The sequence below is a fragment of the Ranitomeya variabilis genome, chromosome 4, assembly GCF_051348905.1.
Source record: "Ranitomeya variabilis isolate aRanVar5 chromosome 4, aRanVar5.hap1, whole genome shotgun sequence".
NCBI lineage: Eukaryota > Metazoa > Chordata > Amphibia > Anura > Dendrobatidae > Ranitomeya > Ranitomeya variabilis.
In genome coordinates, this window is record NC_135235.1 from 247,134,212 (window position 1) to 247,157,438 (window position 23,227).

Here is a 23,227-nt window from a genome sequence, read left to right on the forward strand (position 1 = left end):
CGGCCTCCACCCAACACAAGTGTTAGGACATGGAGCTGCAGGTGGGGCAGGATGCGGCCTCCATATAACATGTGTTAGGACATGGAGCTGCAGGTGGGGCCGGATGCGGCCTCCACCCTATACAAGTCTTAGGACATGGAGCTGCAGATGGGGCAGGATGCGGCCTCCACCCAACACAAGTGTTAGGACATGGAGCTGCAGGTGGGGCAGGATGCAGCCTCCATATAACATGTGTTAGAACATGGAGCTGCAGGTGGGGCAGGATGTGGTCTCCATATAACATGTGTTAGGACATAGAGCTGCAGATGGGGCAGGATACGGCCTCCATATAACACGTATTAGGCATACCTCCCAACTATTGAAGACGGGAAAGAGGGATAAAGTTTGCGCCACGCCTCTGAACACACCCATTCATAATTAGTCACACCCATATCCACGTCCCAACCACACCCATTTAGCACTGCCGATCACACTGTTTCATATACAATAATTATAAACAAAAAAATATGGCCACACAGTGCTCCATGCTGTATAATGGCCACACATGATGCTCCATACTGTATAATGGCCCCACATGATTCTCCTTACTGTATAATGACCACACATGATGCTCCATACTGTCTAATGACCGCACATGATGCTCCATACTGTATAATGACCACACGTGATGCTCCATACTGTATAATGACCGCACGTGATGCTCAATACTGTATAATGACCGCACATGATCCTCCACACTGTATAATGACCACACATGATGCTCCATACTGTATAATGGCCCCACATGATTCTCCATACTGTATAATGACCACACATGATGCTCCATACTGTATAATGGCTGCACTTGATGCTCCATACTGTATACTGGCTGCACATGATGCTCCATACTGTATTATGACTGCACATGATGCTCCATACTGTATAATGACTGCACATGATGCTCCATACTGTATAATGGCTTCACATGATGCTCCATACTGTATAATGGCCACAGTTCTCCATACTGTATAATGACATACAGGCACGCAGCTCACACACACGCACACAGCTCACACGCACGCAGCATCACACGCACGCAGCATCACACAAACGCAGCATCACACACACGCAGCATCACACACGCAGCAACACACACACGCAGCAACACACACACGCAGCAACACACACACGCAGCATCACAAACGCAGCTCACAAACACATGCAGCTTTGACACAAATGCATCACACACGCAGCCATCACACACCCAGCCATCACACACACACCCAGCCATCACACACACACACGCAGCCATCACACACACACACGCAGCCATCACACACACGCAGCCATCACACACACGCAGCCATCACACACACACACACGCAGCCATCACACACACACACACAGCCATCACACACACACACACAGCCATCACACACACACACACATGCAGCCATCACACACACGCAGCCATCACACACACGCAGCCATCATACACACACACACGCAGCCAACACACACACGCAGCCATCACACACACGCCAGATACCTCATACACACATGACACACATGCAGCATCACACACACACAATCTCCTCTGTGGTGCAGGGGCCGCTGATGCCCATGTCCAGCTCTTCAGTTTATCCTGCTCACAGCTCTGCACTGTCCGGCACCTCCCCCGTCTCTCCTTCTCTGCCGGGATACCAGATAAGAGCAGGAGAAGCCGGAGCTCCGTGCACACACAGGAGGTAGTGAGTCGCTGACCTTTCATCTTGATTGCTGCTGGATCTCTCTCTCCCTCACCGTGGCAGCGCAGCGCCGCACAGGGGGCGGGGGCGGTCGGGAGGTGACCCAGCTTTTATTAAAAAAAAACAAAAAAAACCATCCACAAACCGAAGTTACTCAGGTGCCGCCCTCTGCATTGTCCCCGCCCTAGGCACGTAGTGCGGGACAACTAATGTCCCGTCCAGTATCCCGGGGCTGACTGTCAAAATCAGGACAGTCCCGCGGGATACGGGACGGTTGGGAGGTATGGTATTAGGACAGGTCTGGCAGTAGGACATCAGCTTGCTGCCACCTTTGCCCATTGTTTGGGTCAGTGATTTCCTGTCAGGTAATGGCTGCAGGGTTTATACCTTTTATTCTTCATTCCTTCTGGAGACAAGACAGGAGGCAGTGAATGTTATATAATGACCCCCAGTCACATCTCCGGAAGGTTCTCTGGTGGCTGCCCTGACTCTTCTCTTCCTGTGTGGCAGGACTTTTGCGGACACAACAGCTGCGATACACTGGGGGTGGCCGATATTGGGACAGTGTGCGAGCCAAGTAAGAGCTGCTCTGTGATTGAAGACGATGGACTGCAGGCCGCCTACACCCTGGCTCATGAACTCGGTACAAGCAATGCCCACAAGGCAGAGTCTATCAGAGATAGACATTGCGTCATAGACGAATACATAATTGTTTTATACGGATCTGCTTTATTCATGACTAATATTGCATCTTGTCTTTCCTCAGCTCACGTCCTCAGCATCCCCCATGACAACTCTAATAACTGTTGGAAGGTATTTGGGGACCTGGATCAGCACCACCTGATGGCTCCACTGCTCCTGCGGCTGAATAAGTCCATGCCGTGGTCCCCTTGCAGCGCCATGCACCTTACAGACTTCTTTGACAGTGGTTACGGTAAGAAGTCTCTGCTCTCTGCTCTACTGTCACAAGTTATGGCTGCCAATATAAGTCCCACTACCTACAGTTGACACCAAAAGTTTCCATACACTATATAAAATACATGTGACATGAAATCAGAATAAACCTTTCCCATTTTAGTCTAATTAGGATTACTATAATTATTAATATTTGCCAAATGCCAGAATGAGAGAGAGAGAGAATATTTTAAGACATTTTTATTACTTACTGCAAAGTCAAAAGTTTCCATCCATTTCACTAGTATTTGGTGCCATTGCCCTTACACTGAATGACTTGGGTTAGACGTTTGGGATCTCCTTCCACAAGCTTCTCACAATAGATGGGCCCATTCCTCCTGACAAAACTGGTGATCCAGGTCTGTAGGTCGCCTCGCTTGCACCAGCCTTTTCAGCTTTGCCCATAAATTTTCAATAGGATTGAGATCAGAGCATTGTGATGTCCTCTCCAGAACATTGACTTTGCTGTCCTGAAGCCACTTTGTTACTATTTTGGCAGTGTGCTTTGGGTCATTGTCCATTTGGACCCATTTCCGCCCAAACTTTTTCTTCCTGGCTGATATCTTGAGATGTTGCTTCAGTATTGCTACATCATCTTATTTTCTCATGAGGTCATCTGTATTGTGTGGTGCACCAGTCCCTCGTGCAGCAAAACAACCCGACAACATGATGCTGCCTCCCCCATGCTTCACAGTTGGGATGGTGTTGTTAAGCTTCCAAGCTTCTCCCTTTTTCCTCCAAACGTAACAATGGTCATTATGCCCCAAAAGTTCAATTTTAGTTTCCTCAGACCATAGGACATCTCCAAAAATTAAGGTCTTTGTTCCTGTGTACATTTGTAAATATTAATCTGGCTATTTTATTTTTCTTTTGGAGTAATGGCTTCTTCCTGGCAGAGTGGCCTTTCAGCCCATGTTGATACATTACTTGTTTCACTGTGGTTATTGACACAATCTTACCAGTTTCCATATTCATCTTCACAAGGTCTTTTGCTTTTCTCCTTGGGTTGATATGCACGTGTCGGACCAAAGCACGTTCATCTCTGGGACACAGAACCCGTCTCCTTCCTGAGCGGTGTGATGGCTGGACTTTCCCATCTTGTTTGTACTTGTGTATAATTGTTTGTACAGATGAATGAGGCACTTTCAGGTATCTTGAAGTTGTACCCAAGGATGAGCTGAGCCAGACTTGTGCAAATCCACAGTTATCTTCCTGATATCTTGTAGGTTTTCTATAGACTTTCCCATGATGCTACACAAAGAAGCAGTGTGTTTCTGGTGTGCATTAAAATACATCCACAGGTGTGTCTCTAATTTAGGCTTCTTTTACACATACTGTTGTTTTGCGGCCCCAATAGATTTCTATGAGGCCGCAAAAACGGGCTGCAATAATTTCACAGTGCACTGTGTGCTGTATGGCCGTGAGGGCCGTATTTACGGCCACGAAAAAAGCCTGCTCGATCTTTTTCACGGCTTACGGACGGATTGAAAAGCAATGAGGCCGCAAAAGCAGCAGAAGCTTGTTTTTGCAGAGCACCGTGACTTCCGGTTTTGCTTAACACTGTTTTTTTTCCCTTCCCCCATGACAGCACACCTGAGAGAGAGGGGATCCGTCCAGACAGGAAACCCAACTGAAGAGACGGAGAGGTACAGCCCTTTTATTTTCAGTAGGGTTCCTGTCCTGACAGGGACCCTCTTGCTGAACACGGCGGAAGATTTTTTTACCTACTTACCCACTCCCGTCTCAGCGTGGAAGAACAGGCAGGGCCTGTTCGCTGGACCTCGGGTGCTGGAAGCGCTGTCCGCGGGTCCTCTGGGCCTCAGCGGGCGTCGGTGCAGCACGGTTGGGTGTCCAGGGCTCCTCCATGGCTGCCGTGCTGCCCTCCCCCCTCTGCCAGCATCCAGGAGGGCAGCCGCTTCTGGGTCGCACGTCTGACATCACGCGCAAGGAACGCTGGGAGTGGGAGTGTCCGTGTGACGTCGGGGGCGGGCGCCGGATCCAAGATGGCGGTGCACATGAAGAAAACGCCGGCCGGCAAAAAATGATTCCGGCGGCGTGGCAGAGGAGGGGAGGGTCAACCTTTGGGCACCGGAGGAGGCGGGGAGTGCAGTGGATCCCTCATAAATGGGGGATGACCACAGAAGACACATTCATGCCCAGAACTTCATCATGGAAGTGGGGCAGCAGGAGCAGCAGCAGCCACCGTCGCTTCAGCTGGAGCTCTCGCCAGATGCCTTGCCGAGCCACCAGCATACCAGGATAAGTAGCCGCTCTAGTGGTAGGAGCAGCATTCGTCCTGTCCGGCAAGACTCCTCAGTGTCCAGAAGGGTCGCTGTACGTGCATCTGTCCAGCCTCTGAAACCGGTACCCTTGACTGTCAGCGGTGGTGAGTGATCTACATGAATGTCACCATTAAGGTAACAGGGTCCATTTTTTCTTCTTGATCACTAGGGGTCGAGGAAGTCTAGCCGTAAATCAAAGAACCTAGAATGTGCCCTTTGTAAAGACACATTTGCAGTTCAATGGCAGAAGGATCTCTGCGCTAACTGCATTAATAAGACTGTACAGGAAGAAACCCCTAATTTCGCCACTAGCCTTAAGGCCATAATACAGACAGAAATAAGACTCCTTAAAAATGGCCCTTAAAAAAACGAGGAAAAGAAGACACAAGGTGCCTACGGATTCGGATGCCTCTCTGGGTCAGGAAGGTCGGAAAACATCCCGATCTCCCTCTACCTCCTCCTCTCCCCAGTCCTCAGAATCTTCCTCAGACAATAACACAGGGGGTTAACCATGTTTTCCAATTGAGGATGTAGAGAGACTAGTTAAAGCAGTCAGATCTGCAATGGGCCTAAAGGAAGAAAAACGGCTAGGTCATTAGAGGATGTCATGTTTGGTGGGCTGGAGGAAAAAAGGAAACGCACGTTTCCGGTCAATGCAAAAATAAAAGCATTGATTGATAAAGAATGGAAAAGGCCTGAGAGAATGGGTACTTTGCCTTCTTCATCAAAGAGGAGATACCCCTTTGAGGAGAAAGACTCCGAAACTTGGGAATAAATCCCTAAAATTGATGGCGCCGAGGCCAAGTCTTTATAAAAATCGTCTCTTCCATTAGAGGATTCGGGCGTACTAAAGGACCCGTTTGACAAAAAAATCAGATAGCATCTTGAGACACATTTGGGAAGCCTCGGCAGGGGGCCTGAAACCAGCAGTAGCTGGGTCATGTACTGCCCGCGCTCTCTTTATCTGGCTTACAGCAGATAGAGGATCAGTTGAGGGACAAAGTACCCAGAGACAACATCCGTGTGAACATGACCTTGGTGCAAGGAGCAGCAGCTTTTTTAGCAGATTCTTCGGCAGATTCTGCAAGATTAACAGCTAGAGCAGCGGGCTTGTCCAATGCGGCAAGAAGAGCCCTATGGCTCAAAGGTTGTCCGGGGGATTTACCGTCTAAACATAAACTGTGCTCCATCCCGTGTGACGGACAATTCCTTTTTGGCAAAAGATTAGAAGAAATCTTGGAACATGCAGGAAACAAAAAGAAAGCCTTTCCCAGTTTCTCTAGAGATCCCAAAAAAACTTTCTTTCGGAGGAGAAGATTTAATAGAGGTCGCTCCCCAGGAGATAGGAGAAATTGGAACTTTAAAGATAAAAGAGAGTCGGGCTACATGTTCAAAGGGCCCTCTACATCATCAAAGAAATCCCCCCAATTACATTACATCAGAGGTTGGGGGAAGGCTCTCTCTTTCTCCCGGCCTGGATAAACATCTCCCCCAGTACCTGGGTTTTAATATAATCAAAGACGGTCTAAGGATAAAATTCAACCATCCACCCAGGCAAAATTTCATAATAACACCCCGAAGGAAGTCCCAGCAGGAACAATCGGCACTGGAGACAGAGGTCTTGGGACTTGTTCACAAAAATGTTCTACAGGAAGTCCTGATTCAGGAGGAAGGAAGTGGATTTTACTCCCCCCTCTTTTTGATACAAAAACCAGATGGTTCCTGGAGAACCATAGTCAACCTGAGAAAACTCAATCAGTCGGTAGAGAATTGCTCCTTCAAGATGGAGTCTGTAAACACGACCACAAAAATCCTGTTCCAACACTGCTTCATGGCAGTAATAGACTTAAAAGATGCATATTACCATATCCCAATGTATCAGGACTATCAGAAGTACTTGAGAGTAGCGCTCTACATCCAAGACCAGATCAAACATTACCAATATACAGCCCTTCCATTCGGCCTGTCTACAGCTCCCAGGGTCTTCACCAAAGTGATGGTAGAGGTAATGTTATACCTCCGATCCCGGGATATAGTGATTGTCCCATACCTGGACGACTTCCTTGTAGTAGGTAGGTCAAAGACCCACTGCACCCATCAAGTAACAGTTGTAACGTCAACTCTAATAGAGCTGGGATGGATAATAAATACCCCCAAATCAAGATTAGTGCCAGTAAAAATACAATCCTTCCTAGGGTTAATACTGGACTCCGAGCGACAGCTCTGCCTTCAAGAGAACAAAGTAGCCAAGATAAGGACCATGGCTCATATAGCAATACATCAGCCAGCAATGACCCTAAGGAAAGCAATGTCCCTTCTAGGCTCATTAACATCATGCATACTGAGTGTAGGATGGGCACAATTTCACCTGAGATAAGTGCAGTGGGAAATTCTGTCAGCACAGAAACTATTAAGAGGGCATCTAGAAGGAAATCTATATCTTTCCCGGAGCGTAAGAGATTCCCTAATCTGGTGGACTGTGAAGGAACATCTGACAATGGGGGTCCGGTGGCAGAAACCAGTCGAGGACATCATCACGACCGACGCAAGCGGTATAGGTTGGGGAGCTCACCTGAGATCCCACTCAGTACAAGGAACCTGGTCCTTGCTAGAAAGGAATCACGGTTCAAATGAGAAAGAACTATGGGCAGTGGAAAAGGCCTTGAGACATTTGCTCCCCTTCCTTCAGGGCCACCATACTCTGGTCATGACTGACAATAGAGCAGTGGTGGCTTATATCAGCCACCAGGGGGAGACGAGGTCCCGGGGCCTCATGGAGGTGTCAGATTTACTTTTTCAGTTAGCAGAACAACACATGTCATCCCTTACGGCACTACATATAAGGGGCGTCGAAAACACACAAGCAGACTTCCTGAGTCGCAGGGGCTTGAGACAGGGGGAATAATCCTTAAACCCCCAAATTTTCCAACAAATAGTACAGGCCTGGGGCAAACCAGAAATAGACCTGTTTGCCACCTCACACAACAAAAAAGTCAGGAAGTTCTGCTCCCTAAATCCAAGGGAACACCCATTCTCAGTAGATGCCCTACTAATACCCTGGAGGATGTAACTCCAGTGGGACCCATCCTAGAGTTTCTGCAGGCAGGGTTGGAACTCGGGTTAGCGACTAGCACCCTTAAAGTTCAAGTTTCAGCCTTGGGGGCCCTATACAACTGCAATCTAGCATCAAATAGGTGGGTTTCACGATTCATAAAATCCTGTAGTAGATCTAGGCCGGTCATTATCCCAAAAATCCCTCCTTGGGATCTAAATTTAGTCTTAGAAACCTTAACCAAAGACCCTTATGAGCCTTTGCAGGAGTTGTCACCTAAATTACTCACCCTTAAAACAGTGCTACTGGTAGCCTTAACATCGGCCCATAGGGTAGGTGATTTACAGGCCCTGTCTATATGCCCTCCTTATACTCAGGTTTTCGAAGACAGAATAGTTCTAAGAACAGATCCTGCGTATCTCCCCAAAGTAGTCCTTAAATTCCATAGAAGTCAGGAAATTACTTTACCATCATTGTGTAATAATCCTAGGAATCCTGGGGAATAAAAGAGTTCCATACGTTAGACGTGAGGAGGTCCATGTTACAATATATGTCCATGACCAGTCAGTGGAGGAAAGACCAGACCCTATTCGTAGCTTTTCAGGGTAGCAGAAGAGGGTGCGGGGTAGCTAAAAGTACCATTGCCAGATGGATCAGGGAGGCCATTAGTTTATCCTACTCTCCAAGTGGCACTCCGGTCTCTGAAGGCATCAAGGCTCCCTCCACCAGAGCCGTGGCTACCTCCTGGGTAGAAAAGGCTGAGGTATCGATTGATCAAAGTTTCAAGGCCGCTACCTGGTCCTCACCCTCAACTTTTTTCAACCACTACTGGCTAGCTCTATCCTCCTCTGCTGACCTAACCTTTGGTAAAAGGGTGCTGCAAGCGGTGGTCCCTCCCTAAGGTGTTTCATTCTACTAAAGTGTCTCAGGTGTGCTGTTGTCCCCTCTTTGTCAGGACTCTGAACATTTTTTACCTTTTGTGCATTACTGCCCTTTTCCAACATGGTGTCTTTGGTCTCATGTGCACTTGTCTTCCTGCTATAAAACTCCACCCCAGCCTTCAGTCTGTGCTAGATTATTCTGCTTTGCATCCAGCTCCTGATTACTCCCTGGCCTTGCACCTGCACCTGCTCCCGTGAACCTGTGTTGGAGATCCTGCCACTCTGCTCCGAGTTCCTGCTGCATACACCAGTGTTCAGTAATCCTCCTTCATCTGCTGCTCGTGTTACTTCCATCTGCATTTGCTGGACATGTAAGCTGTTTGCTGCTCTGCAAAACCTGAGACTAATAACCAGGCCTCCCTGGTTGAGCTAAGATATGATTTGAACTGCCTTATAGCATATCTATCTGTGTCTGGACTAAGTCAAGGATCTATTCGTGTCAAGTTTCCTCAAGAATAACTGTGCTTCATAGACTTTGTTTGTTTGCATCTACCTCTGAAGTTTCCTATTGACTGCTAAGCTGCATTTATTATTTGCACCAAGTGTTGTGGACTTGAGTTTCTCTCTGCACCCGTTTGAATCACCGTGTGATAATATAAACTTTACCACTTATAAAACTGTGTCCTGTTGTCTTGTTCCACGCAAAGAGTCTCCTGAATTATCCCCTATAATTATTACACTCTTCTTTGATTGACAGCTTTGGCTTCATAGAGCTGAGAAGGGAGGAGATAGATGGAAAACAAGGAGGGAAGGGGCACTGAACTGTTTGGCAACGCCAAGGGTGTACCGAGCACTTGTGCTTGGTTTGAACAGTCATATTAGAAAATCCAAGTAGCGATCGGCACTCTACTCCTTGTGGTGCATGTGGAGATAAGTTCCATATAGGTGAAGAGCTTCGGCACTCACAGATCACATGGATTCTGTTATTCAGAACCTGTATGAACGTTTGATCTGCAGGCGAGCGTCCAACAGTGCCACCAGTCACTGTCCTTAAGGCCGGAGCTACATGGACACGTTTTGTATATATAGATTGATTTTTAACTTTTTAGCTACAGCTGCATTCCAAAACAATGCACTGAGTAGTATGGCACTGGGCGAACTCCAGCTGCCTCTTAATAGCTAAAATCAATCACTAGAGCTACAAAAAGTCGGTGTGGCCCGTGTCTTAATATCACTTGTAAATAAACTAAGGCTGGCCGCTCCTGGGCCAGTGCCGCTATCAGTAGTGTCATGTCTCATCTTGAGATCTGTACTGTGAGCGCAGACATCAGCTGTGATGGGAGAGTATATTTCTTAGCTCTGGAAATGTTCCCGCTTGTGCTTGTACTTATGGCAACTGCTGAAAGCCTCGTCCATTTGTCACGTGTCATGTATTTTAACTTTCCACTGCAGCCGAGAAGCCAAGACTGAGATCTGTGTGTGATTTGTGAGGCAGTGAGAATGTCAGAGCAGGTTCTTTTATGGATCCAAAGCTCCAATATGTCAGTCCCCAGTGACATCCATGAAGTGTCAGGGTAAAAACTTTGTGTTCCTGCATCAGTTCCTTCCAGTCTCCCCAAGGTTAATAGCGTCACGTCTGCACTCGATCTAGCCTACAAAGCATCCAGTTGCCACCTCTGAAAATGATCAGCTAGAGGTTCAGCAGGAACTCAGGGCGTTTGATTACAGAATATCCAATGTTACCGACGATTACACCAACTACAAGCTGCCGGGAGGCTACACAGCAGGGCAACTGCCCAGTATAAATGCAGTTGTGTGCACCATATATTGTAAACCAAGTATTACACTGTTCTAAACAAACCCAATGTTTGCCCATAGAGACTGCGGCAAAGAGAGGAATCACTTGTAGTGATGAGCGAACGTGCTCAGATAAGGTGTTATCGGAGGATGTTCCGGTGCTAACTGAGTGACTTCGGTGTGCTCGAATAATATGCTTTTGAGTCCCCGCGGCTACATGTCTCAAAGCTGTACGACAGCCGCAACACATGTAGGGATTGCCTATTTGATAGGCAATGCCTTCAAGTGTTATGGTGTCATGGCTGTCGAACAGCTGCGAGACATGTAGCCGTGGGGACTCAAAAGCATATTATTCAAGCACACCGAAGACGCTCAATGTTAGGGGTCAAGTTCCCGCCTCTGCACAGGGGGAATCTCGAGCCATCTCCGCTGCGGACTCCCATTCTCCTGCCGCAGCGGAGCCTGCTCAGCAGAGACGTCGGTCCCAGCGTCTGGCTCAGCCTGATACGGTGCGGATGGTTACTGCTGCCTTTCCAGGTTCAGCCATTGTAACCAGTACTGGTCAGCGGCGAGCAGACGTCTCTGGGACAAAGTCCTGCTTTTCCCCTTCTGAGCATGCCCAGGGTAAGACCTCTCATTGGAGGTCGGGGGTCACATGCTCAGGTACTGAAGCAGCTCCCATTGGTCCTCTAGGAAGGTCCTGAAGTTGCTCAGGTACTGCAGCAGCTCCCATTGGTCCTCTAGGAAGGTCCTGAAGTTGCTCAGGTACTGCAGCAGCTCCCATTGGTCCTCTAGGAAGGTCCTGAAGTTGCTGCAGCTATAAAAGGTTTGCATGTCCGCACGACCATGCGCTAGTATCAAATAAATTATATGTTCTGTGCCAGTGTGGTCATCTGTATGTGGTTTCAGGGTTCGGCTGAAATAGGCCCCTAAAATACTGGCACCTCCGGTGAGAAGTTGGTGAGTGGATTCAGGGCCCGGCTGAAATAAGCCCCTAGAATACCGGCACCTCCGGTGAGGAGTTTTGCGTGTGCTATTCTGACTGCATGACCACAGTTCGCTCTATTTGGTAGCTGTGTTCCTCTGTGAGGTTAACAGGGCACAGCGTTCTCTTGTCTTTAGTGACTCTGTGAAGTAACAGAGTTCACTTATACCGCCATATAGTACCGTCAGTTACTAGCAGCGGGTTTTACTCCTGCACAGTGGACCCCGGGTTGCGAACGCACCGATTACTCCATAAATATATATTTGGTGCGTTCCGCCAAACCCTAACACTCAGCACCGGAACATCCTCCGATATCGAGCATGTTCACTCATTACTAGTCCCCTACTCCCAGACAATGACTCTCCATCACTGGGTAACTACAAGAAGAGAGGTGCCACCTACATTAGGTAACTACAAGTAGAAAGGAGCCTGCTGCACCCAGACCATCGCTCTCCATCATTAGGTAACTACAAGAAGAGAGGAGCCTCCTGCACCCTGATCATCGCTCTTCATCATTGGCTAACTACAAGAGAGGAGCCTCCTGCACCCCGACCATCGCTCTCCATCATTGGGTAACTACAAGAAGAGAGGTGCCGCCTACATTAGGTAACTACAAGAAGAGAGGAGCCTCCTGCACCTCAACCATAATTATCCATCATTGGATAACTAGAAGAAGCAAGGAGCCTCCTGTGCCCCCAACCATCATTCTCTATCGTTGTGTAACTACAAGATGAGAGGAGCCTCCTGCACTGTGACCAACACTCTCCATCATTAGATAACTACAAGAAGAGCGGAGCCTCCTGCACCTAGACCACAATTATCCATCATTGGATAACTAGAAGAAGCAGGGAGCCTCTTGTGCCCCCAACAATCATTCTCTATCGTTGTGTAACTACAAAAAGAGAGGAGCCTCCTGCACTGTGACCATCACCCTCCATCATTGGATAACTACAAGAAGAGAGGAGCCTCCTGTACTGTGACCATCACTCTCCATCATTGGATAACTATAAGAAGAAAGGAGCCGCCTGCACCGCGATCACCACTGAGCAAGACACAGAAGTACAATGTGTTCAGAGACACGGCTGAGGTGAGAGATAAGCCCAACTACCACTCAGCAAGACACATAGACTCAAGGAATTCAGTGCTCAGAGACACAGCCCAAGTTGACGGGCCGAGCCCGACTACCACTGAGACAGACATATGGACTGATGAGATGAGAGGGACTCTGGACGGAGAAGATGGACATGCCGTGGCTGATTAGTATTTGAGCACAGACCTCCACTTCCCCTCAGATGCCAGCAAGATGGAGGTGTGCACTGCTATGGGTGGGATTATTACAGAGGAGCTCGTAGGACCTTTGTGGGTTAAATATGGATCAGAATCACCTCCCAAAAACTCCTGCCCTTGATTAGAAGAGACTTCCTTCCAGCAGAGGAGCAGGAAGAAGGCTGCGTCTGTCCAGAAAATCATGATTGTTCTGCAAGACAAGGCTCCATCGCAGCATCAAAGTCTTCACTGCTCAGGGCCAGGAAAGGCCACAAAATGGAAAATAATGACCCGTTCCCGTCATCACCAGACCTAAACCCTAATGAGAACCTGTGGCCCTACTTATATGGGAGACTTCTGTTAGGAGAATAGTCGCCTTTCTGAGCAGTGTCTGGGGCTGTGGTTGAATAATCTGACAGACTCCATGGATGGAGCTTACTGCTGTCGCTGAGGAGAAGGGCGGCCATATTTCTATATATAATATATCACCACTGAGGAGAAAAGCAGCCATATTACTATATGATCACTGAGGAGAAGGGAGCCATAGTATTATTTCATCGTTGAGGAGAATGATGTCACGCTCGAAAACAAGTATGTCAGGCGAACGGCACAGCATACAAGTACAACGGAATGGAAAAAAGAGAGGAAGGCCCTAATGGTCAGGAGTTGGGGATGGGACACCTCCTGACACAAACCTGTGCCTTTCCCGAAGCTCCCCTAACGCCCTATGCGCCCTAAAAGAAACTGCTAGCAAAATACTGACATTAACTTGCAGGTCCAAAGGAAAAAAAAACACATTTAAATTTCAGCTGACCCAGAGCTTCCACAAATCCCTTAAGTATTCATATTACTATATATATTACTAAATCACACTGAGGAGAAGTGCGGCCATATTACTATATATATATTACTATATCACACTGAGGAGAAGGGCGGCCATATTACTATATATATTACTATATCACACTGAGGAGAATGACGGCCATATTACTATATATATTACTATATCACACTGAGGAGAAGGGCGACCATATTACTATATATATTACTATATCACATTGAGGAGAAGCGCGGCCACATTACTATATATATTACTATATCACACTGAGGAGAATGGCGACCATATTACTATATATACAGTGGGGCAAAAAAGTATTTAGTCAGTCAGCAATAGTGCAAGTTCCACCACTTAAAAAGATGAGAGGCGTCTGTAATTTACATCATAGGTAGACCTCAACTATGGGAGACAAACTGAGACAAAAAAATCCAGAAAATCACATTGTCTGTTTTTTTTATCATTTTATTTGCATATTATGGTGGAAAATAAGTATTTGGTCAGAAACAAACAATCAAGATTTCTGGCTCTCACAGACCTGTAACTTCTTTAAGAGTCTCCTCTTTCCTCCACTCATTACCTGTAGTAATGGCACCTGTTTAAACTTGTTATCAGTATAAAAAGACACCTGTGCACACCCTCAAACAGTCTGACTCCAAACTCCACTATGGTGAAGACCAAAGAGCTGTCAAAGGACACCAGAAACAAAATTGTAGCCCTGCACCACGCTGGGAAGACTGAATCTGCAATAGCCAACCAGCTTGGAGTGAAGAAATCAACAGTGGGAGCAATAATTAGAAAATAGAAGACATTCAAGACCACTGATAATCTCCCTCGATCTGGGGCTCCACGCAAAATCCCACCCCGTGGGGTCAGAATGATCACAAGAACGGTGAGCAAAAATCCCAGAACCACGCGGGGGGACCTAGTGAATGAACTGCAGAGAGCTGGGACCAATGTAACAAGGCCTACCATAAGTAACACACTACGCCACCATTGACTCAGATCCTGCAGTGCCAGACGTGTCCCACTGCTTAAGTCCGTACATGTGCGGGCCCGTCTGAAGTTTGCTAGAGAGCATTTGGATGATCCAGAGGAGTTTTGGGAGAATGTCCTATGGTCTTATGAAACCAAACTGGAACTGTTTGGTAGAAGCACAACTTGTCGTGTTTGGAGGAAAAAGAATACTGAGTTGCATCCATCAAACACCATACCTACTGTAAAGCATGGTGGTGGAAACATCATGCTTTGGGGCTGTTTCTCTGCAAAGGGGCCAGGACGACTGATCCGGGTACATGAAAGAATGAATGGGGCCATGTATCGTGAGATTTTGAGTGCAAACCTCCTTCCATCAGCAAGAGCATTGAAGATGAAACGTGGCTGGGTCTTTCAACATGACAATGATCCAAAGCACACCGCCAGGGCAACGAAGGAGTGGCTTCGTAAGAAGCATTTCAAGGTCCTGGAGTGGCCTAGCCAGTCTCCAGATCTCAACCCTATAGAAAACCTTTGGAGGGAGTTGAAAGTCCGTGTTGCCAAGCGAAAAGCCAAAAACATCACTGCTCTAGAGGAGATCTGCATTGAGGAATGGGCCTACATACCAACAACAGTGTGTGGCAACCTTGTGAAGACTTACAGAAAACGTTTGACCTCTGTCATTGCCAACAAAGGATATATTACAAAGTATTGAGATGAAATTTTGTTTCTGACCAAATACTTATTTTCCACCATAATATGCAAATAAAATGATAAAAAAACAGACAATGTGATTTTCTGGATTTTTTTGTCTCAGTTTGTCTCCCATAGTTGAGGTCTACCTATGATGTAAATTACAGAAGCCTCTCATCTTTTTAAGTGGTGGAACTTGCACTATTGCTGACTGACTAAATACTTTTTTGCCCCACTGTATTACTATATCACACTGGGGAGAAGGGCGGCCATATTACTATATATATTACTTTATCACACTGGGGAGAAGGGCGGCCATATTACTATATATATTACTATATCACACTGAGGAGAATGGCGGCCATATTACTATATATATTACTATATCACATTGAGGAGAAGAGCGGCCACATTACTATATATATATTACTATATCACACTGAGGAGAATGGCGACCATATTACTATATATATTACTATATCACACTGGGGAGAAGGGCAGCCATATTACTATATATATTACTATATCACATTGAGGAGAAGGGCGGCCATATTACTATATATATTACTATATCACACTGAGGAGAAGAGCGGCCATGTTACTATATATATTACTATATCACACTGAGGAGAATGGCGACCGTATTACTATATATTACTATATCACACTGGGGAGAAGGGCAGCCATATTACTATATATATTACTATATCACACTGAGGAGAAGGGCGGCCATATTACTATATATATTACTGTATCATCACTGAGGAGAAGGGCGGCCATATTACTATATATATTACTGTATCATCACTGAGGAGAAGGGCGGCCATATTACTATATATATTACTATATCATACTGAGGAGAATGGCGACCATATTACTATATATATATTACTATATCACACTGGGGAGAAGGGTGGCCATATTACTATATCACACTGAGGAGAAGGGCGGCCATATAACTATATATATTACAATATAGCACTGTGGACAAGGGAGGCCTTATTACTATATATATTACTATATCACACTGAGGAGAAGGGCGCCCATATTACTGTATATATTATTATATCACACTGAGGAGAAGGGCGCCCATATTACTGTATATATTACTATATCATACTGGGGAGAAGGGCGGCCATATTACTATATATATTACTTTATCACACTGGGGAGAAGGGCGGCCATATTACTATATATATTACTATATCACACTGAGGAGAAGGGCGGCCATATTACTATATATATTACTATATCACACTGAGGAGAAGGGCCGCCATATTACTATATATATTACTATATCACACTGAGGAGAATGGCGATCATATTACTATATATTACTATATCACACTGGGGAGAAGGGCAGCCATATTACTATATATATTACTATATCACATTGAGGAGAAGGGCGGCCATATTACTATATATATTACTATAACACACTGAGGAGAAGAGCGGCCATATTACTGTATATATTACTATATCACACTGAGGAGAATGGCGACCGTATTACTATATATATTACTATATCACACTGGGGAGAAGGGCAGCCATACTACTATATATATTACTATATCACACTGAGGAGAGGGGCGACCATATTACTATATATATATTACTATATCACACTGAGGAGAAGGACGACCATATTACTATATATATTACTATATCACACTGATGAGAAGGGCGGCCATATTACTATATATATTACTATATCACACTGAGGAGAAGGGCGGCCATATTACTATATATATTACTACAGTATATCACACTGAGGAGAAGGGTGGCCATATTACTATATAAATTACTATATCACACTGAGGAGAAGGGCGACCATATTACTATATACATGACTATATCACATTGAGGAGAAGAGCGGCCACATTACTATATATATTACTGTATCACACTGAGGAGAATGGCAACCATATTACTATATATATATTACTATATCACACTGGGGAGAAGGGCGGCCATATTACTATATATATTACTTTATCACATTGGGGAGAAGGGCAGCCATACTACTATATATATTACTATATCACACTGAGGAGAAGGGCGGCCATATTACTATATATATTACTATATCATACTGAGGAGAAGAGCGGCCATATTACTATATATATTACTATATCACACTGAGGTGAATGGGGGCCATATTGCTATATATATTACTATATCACACTGAGGAGAAGGGCGGCAATACTACTATATATATTACTATATCACACTGAGGAGAAGGGCCACCATATTACTATATATATATTACTATATCACACTGGGGAGAAGAGCGGCCATATTACTATATATATTACTAAATCACACTGAGGAGAAGTGCGGCCATATTACTATATATATTACTATATCACACTGAGGAGAAGGGCGTCCATATTACTGTATATATTACGATATCATACTGGGGAGAAGGGCGGCCATATTACTATATATATTACTTTATCACACTGGGGAGAAGGGCGGCCATATTACTATATATATTACTATATCACACTGAGGAGAAGGGCGGCCATATTACTACATATATATCTATATCACACTGAGGAGAAGGGCCGCCATATTACTATATATATTACTATATCACACTGAGGAGAATGGTGACCATATTACTATATATATTACTATATCACACTGAGGAGAAGGGCGGCCATATTACTATATATATTACTATATCACACTGAGGAGAAGGGCGTCCATATTACTGTATATATTACGATATCACACTGAGGAGAAGGGCGCCCATATTACTGTATATATTACTATATCATACTGGGGAGAAGGGCGGCCATATTACTATATATATTACTATATCACACTGAGGAGAATGGCGACCATATTACTATATATATTACTATATCACACTGAGGAGAAGGGCGGCCATATTACTATATATATTACTATATCACACTGAGGAGAATGGCGACCATATTACTATATTTATTACTATATCACACTGGGGAGAAGGGCAGCCATATTACTATATATATTACTATATCACATTGAGGAGAAGGGCAGCCATATTACTATATATATTACTATATCACACTGAGGAGAAGAGCGGCCATATTACTATATATATTACTATATCACACTGAGGAGAATGGCGACCGTATTACTATATATATTACTATATCACACTGGGGAGAAGGGCAGCCATACTACTATATATATATTACTATATCACACTGAGGAGAGGGGCGACCATATTACTATATATATTACTATATCACACTGATGAGAAGGGCGGCCATATTACAATATATATTACTACAGTATGTCACACTGAGGAGAAGGGTGGCCATATTACTATATAAATTACTATATCACACTGAAGAGAAGGGCGACCATATTACTATATATATTACTATATCACACTGATGAGAAGGGCGGCCATATTACTATATATATTACTATATCACACTGAGGAGAAGGGTGGCCATATTACTATATAAATTACTATATCACACTGAGGAGAAGGGCGACCATATTACTATATATATTACTATATCACACTGGGGAGAAGGGCAGCCATATTACTATATATATTACTATATCACACTGAGGAGAAGGGCGGCCATATTACTATATATATTACTGTATCATCACTGAGGAGAAGGGCGGCCATATTACTATATATATTACTGTATCATCACTGAGGAGAAGGGCGGCCATATTACTATATATATTACTATATCACACTGAGGAGAATGGCGACCATATTACTATATATATATTATTACTATATCACACTAGGGAGAAGGGTGGCCATATTACTATATCACACTGAGGAGAAGGGCGGCCATATAACTATATATATTACAATATAGCACTGTGGACAAGGGAGGCCTTATTACTATATATATTACTATATCACACTGAGGAGAAGGGCGCCCATATTACTGTATATATTATTATATCACACTGAGGAGAAGGGCGCCCATATTACTGTATATATTACTATATCATACTGGGGAGAAGGGCGGCCATATTACTATATATATTACTTTATCACACTGGGGAGAAGGGCGGCCATATTACTATATATATTACTATATCACACTGAGGAGAAGGGCGGCCATATTACTATATATATTACTATATCACACTGAGGAGAAGGGCCGCCATATTACTATATATATTACTATATCACACTGAGGAGAATGGCGACCATATTACTATATATATTACTATATCACACTGGGGAGAAGGGCAGCCATATTACTATATATATTACTATATCACATTGAGGAGAAGGGCGGCCATATTACTATATATATTACTATATCACACTGAGGAGAAGAGCGGCCATATTACTGTATATATTACTATATCACACTGAGGAGAATGGCGACCGTATTACTATATATATTACTATATCACACTGGGGAGAAGGGCAGCCATACTACTATATATATTACTATATCACACTGAGGAGAGAGGCGACCATATTACTATATATATATTACTATATCACACTGAGGAGAAGGACGACCATATTACTATATATATTACTATATCACACTGATGAGAAGGGCGGCCATATTACTATATATATTACTATATCACACTGAGGAGAAGGGCGGCCATATTACTATATATATTACTACAGTATATCACACTGAGGAGAAGGGTGGCCATATTACTATATAAATTACTATATCACACTGAGGAGAAGGGCGACCATATTACTATATACATGACTATATCACATTGAGGAGAAGAGCGGCCACATTACTATATATATTACTGTATCACACTGAGGAGAATGGCAACCATATTACTATATATATATTACTATATCACACTGGGGAGAAGGGCGGCCATATTACTATATATATTACTTTATCACACTGGGGAGAAGGGCAGCCATACTACTATATATATTACTATATCACACTGAGGAGAAGGGCGGCCATATTACTATATATATTACTATATCATACTGAGGAGAAGAGCGGCCATATTACTATATATATTACTATATCACACTGAGGTGAATGGGGGCCATATTGCTATATATATTACTATATCACACTGAGGAGAAGGGCGGCAATACTACTATATATATTACTATATCACACTGAGGAGAAGGGCCACCATATTACTATATATATATTACTATATCACACTGGGGAGAAGAGCGGCCATATTACTATATATATTACTAAATCACACTGAGGAGAAGTGCGGCCATATTACTATATATATTACTATATCACACTGAGGAGAAGGGCGTCCATATTACTGTATATATTACGATATCACACTGAGGAGAAGGGCGCCCATATTACTGTATATATTACTATATCATACTGGGGAGAAGGGCGGCCATATTACTATATATATTACTTTATCACACTGGGGAGAAGGGCGGCCATATTACTATATATATTACTATATCACACTGAGGAGAAGGGCGGCCATATTACTACATATATATCTATATCACACTGAGGAGAAGGGCCGCCATATTACTATATATATTACTATATCACACTGAGGAGAATGGTGACCATATTACTATATATATTACTATATCACACTGAGGAGAAGGGCGGCCATATTACTATATACAGTGCCTACAAGTAGTATTCAACCCCCTGCAGATTTAGCAGGTTTACACATTTGGAATTAACTTGGCATTGTGACATTTGGACTGTAGATCAGCCTGGAAGTGTGAAATGCACTGCAGCAAAAAAGAATGTTATTTCTTTGCTTATTTTTTTTTTAAATTGGGAAAAGTTTTTTCAGAGGGTCATTTATTATTCAACCCCTCAACCCACCAGAATTCTGTTTGGTTCCCCTAAAGTATTAAGAAGTAGTTCAGGCACAAAGAACAATGAGCTTCACATGTTTGGATTAATTATCTCTTTCTCCAGCCTTTTCTGACTATTTAAGACCCTCCCCAAACTTGTGAACAGCACTCAAACATGGTCAACATGGGAAAGACAAAGGAGCATTCCAAGGCCATCAGAGACAAGATCGTGGAGGGTCACACGGCTGGCAAGGGGTACAAAACCCTTTCCAAGGAGTTGGGCCTACCTGTCTCCACTGTTGGGAGCATCATCCGGAAGTGGAAGGCTTATGGAACTACTGTTAGCCTTCCACGGCCTGGACAGCCTTTGAAAGTTTCCTCCCGTGCCGAGGCCAGGCTTGTCCGAAGAGTCAAGGCTAACCCAAGGACAACAAGGAAGGAGCTCCAGGAAGATCTCATGGCAGTGGGGACATTGGTTTCAGTCAATACCATAAGTAACGTACTCCACCACAATGGTCTCCGTTCCAGACGAGCCCGTAAGGTACCTTTACTTTCAAAGCGTCATGTCAAGGCTCGTATACAGTTTGCTCATGATCACTTGGAGGACTCTGAGACTGACTGGTTCAAGGTTCTTTGGTCTGATGAGACCAAGATCGAGATCTTTGGTGCCAACCACACATGTGACGTTTGGAGACTGGATGGCACTGCATACGACCCCAAGAATACCATCCCTACAGTCAAGCATGGTGCTGGCAGCATCATGCTGTGGGGCTGTTTCTCAGCCAAGGGGCCTGGCCATCTGGTCCGCATCCATGGGAAGATGGATAGCACGGCCTACCTGGAGATTTTGGCCAAGAACCTCCGCTCCTCCATCAAGGATCTTAAGATGGGTCGTCATTTCATCTTCCAACAAGACAACGACCCAAAGCACACAGCCAAGAAAACCAAGGCCTGGTTCAAGAGGCAAAAAATCAAGGTGTTGCAGTGGCCTAGTCAGTCTCCTGACCTTAACCCAATTGAAAACTTGTGGAAGGAGCTCAAGATTAAAGTCCACATGAGACACCCAAAGAACCTAGATAACTTGGAGAAGATCTGCATGGAGGAGTGGGCCAAGATAACTCCAGAGACCTGTGCCGGCCTGATCAGGTCTTATAAAAGACGATTATTAGCTGTAATTGCAAACAAAGGTTATTCCACAAAATATTAAACCTAGGGGTTGAATAATAATTGACCCACACTTTTATGTTTAAAATTTATAAAAATTTAACTGAGCAACAAAACTTTTTGGTTTGTAAGATTTATGCATCTGTTAATAAATCCTGCTCTTGTTTGAAGTTTGAAGGCTCTAACTTATTTGCATCTTATTAAACCTGCTAAATCTGCAGGGGGTTGAATACTACTTGTAGGCACTGTATATTACTATATCACACTGAGGAGAAGGGCGTCCATATTACTGTATATATTACGATATCACACTGAGGAGAAGGGCGCCCATATTACTGTATATATTACTATATCATACTGGGGAGAAGGGCGGCCATATTACTATATATATTACTTTATCACACTGGGGAGAAGGGCGGCCATATTACTATATATATTACTATATCACACTGAGGAGAAGGGCGGCCATATTACTATATATATATCTATATCACACTGAGGAGAAGGGCCGCCATATTACTATATATATTACTATATCACACTGAGGAGAATGGCGACCATATTACTATATATATTACTATATCACACTGAGGAGAAGGGCGGCCATATTACTATATATATTACTATATCTGTCATGATTCCCCAATGGCATGGGAACATCAGAAACACAAAAATAACAGACTAGCTCTCGGGTGATGGAAACTCAAGCTGACCGTGACCTAAATCTACCACACAACTAACAGTAGCCAGGAAGCATTCCTACGGCTGCCTAGATGCCATGCGCCAGCCGGAGAACTAACTACGCCTGGAAGAGGAAGGAACAGACCTGGCTTACCTCTAGAGAAA

At 44.4% G+C, this 23,227-nt stretch overlaps 1 protein-coding gene across 2 annotated transcripts in view; it reads left to right on the forward strand.

Moving 5' to 3' along the window:
• LOC143764137 (A disintegrin and metalloproteinase with thrombospondin motifs 8-like) overlaps nt 1-23,227 on the forward strand; it is a 146,751-nt gene that overhangs the window by 89,419 nt on the left and 34,105 nt on the right. For both annotated transcript variants that reach the window (XM_077249356.1, XM_077249355.1), the window contains 2 exons: nt 2,238-2,370; nt 2,494-2,661. In XM_077249356.1, the coding sequence (XP_077105471.1) occupies nt 2,238-2,370; nt 2,494-2,661 (301 nt within the window). The remainder of the gene's footprint in view (nt 1-2,237; nt 2,371-2,493; nt 2,662-23,227) is intronic.